The sequence below is a fragment of the Macrotis lagotis genome, chromosome 4 (assembly GCF_037893015.1).
Source record: "Macrotis lagotis isolate mMagLag1 chromosome 4, bilby.v1.9.chrom.fasta, whole genome shotgun sequence".
Classification (NCBI taxonomy): domain Eukaryota; kingdom Metazoa; phylum Chordata; class Mammalia; order Peramelemorphia; family Peramelidae; genus Macrotis; species Macrotis lagotis.
Genome location: NC_133661.1, coordinates 34,441,806 through 34,447,973, shown reverse-complemented (window position 1 = coordinate 34,447,973; position 6,168 = coordinate 34,441,806). Strand labels below are relative to the sequence as shown.

The 6,168-nt window shown below is 46.2% G+C and overlaps 1 protein-coding gene across 1 annotated transcript in view; it reads right to left on the bottom strand.

The window, feature by feature from the left end:
* The window catches only part of ETFA (electron transfer flavoprotein subunit alpha), a 67,323-nt gene extending 67,087 nt beyond the window's left edge, over positions 1-236 (bottom strand). Inside the window, exon 1 of the mRNA XM_074232485.1 lies at positions 84-236. Within this exon, the coding sequence (XP_074088586.1) occupies positions 84-143 (60 nt within the window). The 5' untranslated portion in view covers positions 144-236. The remainder of the gene's footprint in view (positions 1-83) is intronic.
* Between the last annotated feature and the right edge of the window lie 5,932 nt (positions 237-6,168).

Genomic DNA, 6,168 nt, shown 5'->3' with positions numbered 1-6,168 from the left:
CCTGTGCGCCGAGACCCTCCCCGCGGCCCGGGCCAAGCTGCCGGCACGCGGGCCCCGGCCCGGCCCGGCCCCGCCGCCCTCACCGTGGCTCCCCTCAGGCGCGCGGGAGCCGCCGCCGCCGCCGCCGCCGCCGCTCGGAACATGGCCGTGGCCGCCGCCGCCGCCGCCGCCGCCTCCGGCCCGGTCCGCTCGGCTCCGCCGCCCGCTCCGGCCCCAGCAGCCCGCAGCCCCTCCGGCGCGCGGGGCGACCCCAGCTCTCGTGAGACTCGGCGCGAGCCCCCAAATCCGGGCCGCGGACGAGAACTCGCCCTCCCAAGCCGCCCATTGGCGGCCGCGCGGCCAATCGGGAGTCGGGGGCGGGGCGGGCGGGGCGAGGGGGCGGGGCTCGGGAGTAGAGCAAAGGTCGCGGGGCGCCCGGGAGCGGGTGACCTTGAGCGGGCCGCGGCCCCGCCCGCCCGAGCCCAGGAAGCGGAAGGGGCGGAAGCGCGGCCGGGCCCGCGCGCCTCCTCCCCGGCCGCGCGGCCTTGGGGCGCCCTGGCAGAGGCCGCAGCGGGCTGCCGCGGTGCCCTCCTCGCCCCCCGTGCCTGTCCGTCTGTCAGTGTCTGCGTGTCTCTGTGCCTCCGTGCCTGTCTGTGTGTGTGTGTGTGTGTGCGCGTGCGTCTCTGGGTGTCTGTGTGTCTGTGTGTCTGTGTGTGTGCGTCTCTGGGTGTCTGTGTCTGAGTGTCTCTGTGTCAGTGTGTGTCCGTGTCTGACAGTGTCTGCGTGTCTCTGTGCCTCCGTGCCTGTATGTGTGTGTGTGTGTGCGCGTCTCTGGGTGTCTGTGTCTGAGTGTCTCTGTGTCTGTGTGTGTCCGTGTCTGTCTGTGTCTGTGTCTGTCTGAGTGTCTGTGTGTCTGAGTGTCTGTGTGTCTCTGTGTCTGTGTGTGTCTGTGTCTGTCCGTGTCTGTGTCTGTCTGAGTGTCTGTGTGTTTCTGTGTCTGCGTGTCTCTGTGTCTGTGTGTGTCCGTGTCTGTCTGTGTCTGTGTCTGTCTGAGTGTCTGTGTGTCTGAGTGTCTGTGTGTCTCTGTGTCTGTGTGTGTCTGTGTCTGTCCGTGTCTGTGTCTGTCTGAGTGTCTGTGTGTCTGAGTGTCTGTGTGTCTCTGTGTCTGTGTGTGTCTGTGTCTGTCCGTGTCTGTGTCTGTCTGAGTGTCTGTGTGTTTCTGTGTCTGCGTGTCTCTGTGTCTGTGTGTGTCCGTGTCTGTCTGTGTCTGTGTCTGTCTGAGTGTCTGTGTGTCTATATGTCTGTCTCTGTGTGTCTCTGTGTGTCTCTGTGTGTCTCTGTGTCTGTGTGTGTCCGTGTCTGTCCGTGTCTGTGTCTGTCTGAGTGTCTGAGTGTCCATATGTCTGTCTCTGTGTGTCTGTGTGTCTCTGTTTCTCTCTGGGTGTCTCTGTGTCTGTGTCTGTCTGAGTGTCTGTGTGTCCATATGTCTGTCTCCGTGTGTCTGTGTGTCTGTCTCTGTGTGTCTCTGTGTGTGGGTGTGTGTCTGTGCACACATATACACACATAAATATAGACATACTCACATATATATACATATAGACACACATAGACAGTATGTATCTTCCTTTTTAATTTTTATTGAGAACTTCTTACTTCACCTTCATTTCCTAATAGACCTTTTCCAGTCAGAAGCATACAGTTTAGCAAAGAATAAGCTCTGAAGGTCACATGGCCTCTGGAAAGAATGTGAAAAATAAAATCTCCATAAAAAATGACAAACAAAAAAAGCAGCTGAGCAAAACTTACAAGGTCTCAACAGCCTGACATTATGTGAATTGTTTCCCAGCCGTGGCTTCCTACCTCTCTGAAGACAATCAAAATACATTTTGAGAATTTGCTTTTGTTTCACAGGTTTTGTTTTAAATTAAATGCTGGCAAAAAATGTGACCCCTCCCTTCAAGGAACTCATCTTCTAATGGAGGAAAATACAGCTCCATGGGTTTCCTCTTTGGGACTGGACTTAGTCATTACAATGATCAAGCCTTCAGATTCATTATTGTTCTTTCAAATTCTATCTTTTCAGTATTGTGTATATTGTTTTCTTTTTTCTGCTTATTTCATTTAACTCCCTTTTAATTAATATTTTATTTTTCCAACTATATGTAATCAAAGTTTTTCAACATTCACCCCTTTGCATATTTCTAAGTTACACAATCTTCTTCCACCCTCCCTTCCCAACCCCCTCCCCTACTGGGGAACAGTCTTTACATTTGTGTATGAGGAATTAGGCCTAAGGGGAAAAAAAGAAAACCATGGGATAGGGAGGAAAAACATAAATCTTTAAAAAGTGAACACAGTATTCATTCAGATTTTTTGGTTTGGGGTTTGTTTGGGGTTTTTTTTCACCTGGATGTGGATGGCATTATCCATAACAGGTCTCCCAGAATGGTCCTTAGCTCCCTTTCTTACACTTGACTCTTTCTAGCTATGTGACCTTAAACAAGTCACTTAACCCTGTCTGTCTCACATCCAGGGCCATCCCCAGTCATCCTGATTCATATCCAGTCACTGGATCTGGGTGACTTTGGAGGAGAAAGTGAGGCTGCTGACTTAGCACATCCCCCCTCACTTAAATCCATGCTTGTCATGGCATTACCTCCCTGATGTCATAGTCGTCTTTGAAAATGAAGGACAGGGGCAGCCAGGTGGCATAGTGGATAAAGCACCGGCCTTGGAGTCAGGAGTACCTGGGTTCAAATCCAGTCTCAGACACTTAATAATGACCTAGCTGTGTGGCCTTGGGCAAGCCACTTAACCCCATTTGCCTTGCAAAAAAAAAAAAAAAAAAAAACTAAAAAAAAAATGAAGGACAAACATATTCATTAACACTTTTTTTGCTTCTTGATATTCTTCATATTCATCCTTCTTTGGGTCCAATCATATTCCCTTATCTTCATTATCATTCACAGTAGTTGGGTATCTAGTTTTTCCCCTTTCCTTGGTTTCTACAAAAAAAAATCACAGTTATAAATATTATAGTGCATATAGGAACTTTCTTCCTGTATTTGACTTGTATGTAGTATTGAGATCTCTGACTTGAAGAGTCAGTCACTTTCTTAGCATAATTACAAATTGCATTCCAGAATGGTTGGATCAATTCAGAACTTCAATAAAAGTCTGTGTATGTATACATTAATGTATGTATATGTATAAATTGCATTGGGCTTTCAATAAATGTGAGATTCAAGGCCCAAATTAACTTTCTATAGAAGATTCAACATGGTCAAAGTATCTTCCCCCTCCTCCACCCCAATCCTCTCTGCCCTTTTCCCTATTACGATCAAAGAAATACCATATTTTCAGTTCTTCAGGCTCACAACCTAGGTGTTATCCTTAACTCAAGCTATTGCTAAGTCCTGTCATTTCTACATCCAAAATATCTCTACTCTACATACAACTTCTTCCTCTTCTGACACAGTTGTCACCTTAGTACAGGCTCTTATCACTTTGTGTCTGCAATACTGTGCCTGCCTTTGACTCGGTCTCCCTTAAATCCTTCCCTGCTCTTGACCATCTCAAGGGACTCTCCAAGATCTGAATATGTCATTACTCAATAAACTATTACATCCAGGATCAAACTTAAAATCCTCTGTTTAGCTTTTAATGCTCTTCACCCCTTCCTTCCTTTAAGTCTCCCTAAACTCTCCTTTCCTCCATATGTAGTTATTCATCTTTCATTATCAAAGAGGACTAATAAATCCACAGGTGATGTCTTGACTTGTGCATGAATTGGATTTAAATGAGGCAGAGTTACACAAAGTCATCAGCCTCACTCATCAAGTGTCATCCAAGTCTAGGGGCAGGATAAAAAGTCCTAGGGGTCCTTCATGTCTGACCAAGCTCAAAGTGCTTCACTGTGCTTATGTTAGAAGCCTTCATGGCCAATGGAAGTCTTCACATGCTCAAAATAGATTAGCCCCTACCTCACTGACAGGTTGTGACTCTTTGGTTGCCCTCAACCTGGTTCAACCCATTCGCTGAAATAGTCCATTTGAGGTGTGGCTGCTTCATGTTATAGCTGCTTGGAGATCACAGGTGAGAATTGGGTGAATCAAACACCAAAGGTGCTAGTTGTTCTAAATACCCCATACACCCTTCCACATACTGTAGGGATCCAGGGAGAGTGGCCTCATATCTCATACTGGATAGCCTGGACCCAGTACTGCGCTCTCTCTGTACTGCTCTCTCTGTCTCTGCCTCTCTTCCACTGTCTCTCTGTCTCTCTCTCTAATATCTCTCTCCACTTCTTATGTTCCCTGGCTTTTATTAAGACTGAATGTAAGGGGCAGCTAGGTGGCACAGTGGATAGAGCACCAGCCCTGGAGTCAGGAGTACCTGAGTTCAAATCTGGCCTCAGGCACTTAATAATTACCTAGCTGTGTGGCCTTGGGCAAGCCACTTAACCCCATTGCCTTGCAAAAACCTAAAAACAAAAAAAAGACTGAATTTAAATCTTACCTTCTCTAGTAGCCTCTCTAGTCTACCATATCGCCCTCTACAATGGTGCCTACCCTCTGAGGTGACCTCCCATTTGTCTTGTATGTAGATTATTGGTCCCAAGTTATCTCCCCCAATGTTCTGGGACCTTCTGGAGAGCAGGCACTGTCTTTGACTTTCTTTGGATCTGTAGCACTCAGCACATAGTAAGCCTGTAAGTACATAGTAAGAACATAATAAATAAGTGCTATTGATTCAATTGGACTTGATCCAGCTTAGCTTTATGGACTTGAAGTCAAGGGAAGCCCAGATCCAACCTGGATCCCTGAGACTAGCTGAGTGGCCTTGGTATTATATCCACCACCCCAGACAAATTGTTTAAGGCTTATGGGTGTCTTCTCCAGTCTTCTGAAAGGAAGGAGAAAAAGATATTCTGCTGTGCCCAAAGGGCAATCAGACTGTGCATGGTCTGTATCCCAAAGAGGTCATAAAAAAGTGGAAAGGACCCACATGTACAAAAATATTTATAGCAGCTCTTTTTGTAGTGACAAAGAAATGGAAATTGAAGAGATGCCCATAATTGGGGAATGACTGAACAAGTTGGGGTATATGATTGTACTGTTGTTCTGTAAGAACACTATTGTTCTGTAAGAAATCATAAGCAGGCAGATTTTCAAAAGATCTGAAAACATTTAGATGAATTGATGCTGAGTAAATTGAGCAGAACCAGGGGAACATTGTACACAGCAATAGCCACCTTGTTCAATGATGGACTATGATAGACTTAGCTCTCCTCAGCAACACACACAGAAAGACAATTTCAAAAAACTAGTGATGGAGAATGCCATCCATGTCCAGAGGAAGGGCTATGGAGTCTAAATGCAGACCAAAACATACGATTCTCACTTTTCAAAGTTTGTTTTTTGTTTTTTCTCATGTTTTTTCTGTTGTTTACTGACTCTTCTTTCACAATATGTTTAACATGTTTGAATATCTTAACCTATATCAAATATTTGCTTTCTTGGGGAAGAGGGAGGGAAGGAAGAGAGGGAGAAAAATGTGGAACCAAAATCTTACAAAAAAAAATGAATGTTTTAAACCACCTCTACACGTAAGTAGAAAAAATCCAAAAAAAATTTAAGAAAAAAGAAAAGATCAAGTTATTCCATTTGCGGCATGGATGAGGGATGGGACAAGTATTTATTTCCTACCCTCAAAAGAACACATTAACAGAAAAACTTAAAACTTAAAACCATGTAATTATGAAGCAGTTTTCGAGACTGTTCCGTAGCTATTGCTTGGCTCTGCGCTGCTTTCCTAAAGTTCATGTCTTTGGAAGCCAGGCCAGGAAGGGCTCCCCTCCTGCCCCATGGGCCTTTTCTCCAAAAGCACTAGTAGTTGCAGGAACTCATTGCCTGTGGGTTTCGGCTCTGATCAAGAGACCCAGGAACTCCCGACCTCCCACTGGCCTGGCAAGGTACATCTTGAAACTGATGCTTGTTCACCTAAGGCTGGAACGAACAACCAAGTGGCAGCTCCAGACTCAGACTCAGACCTGCCCAGCTAAATGCTACCTTTAGCTGCCATATGGTTGCAGTTTCCTGTGAATTCCAGAGTAGGAAAAAAAAGGCTACTTTCTCCCCATTCCCAACCTCGCCAGGCAAATATTCTAGGCATAGGAAAAGAAGATAG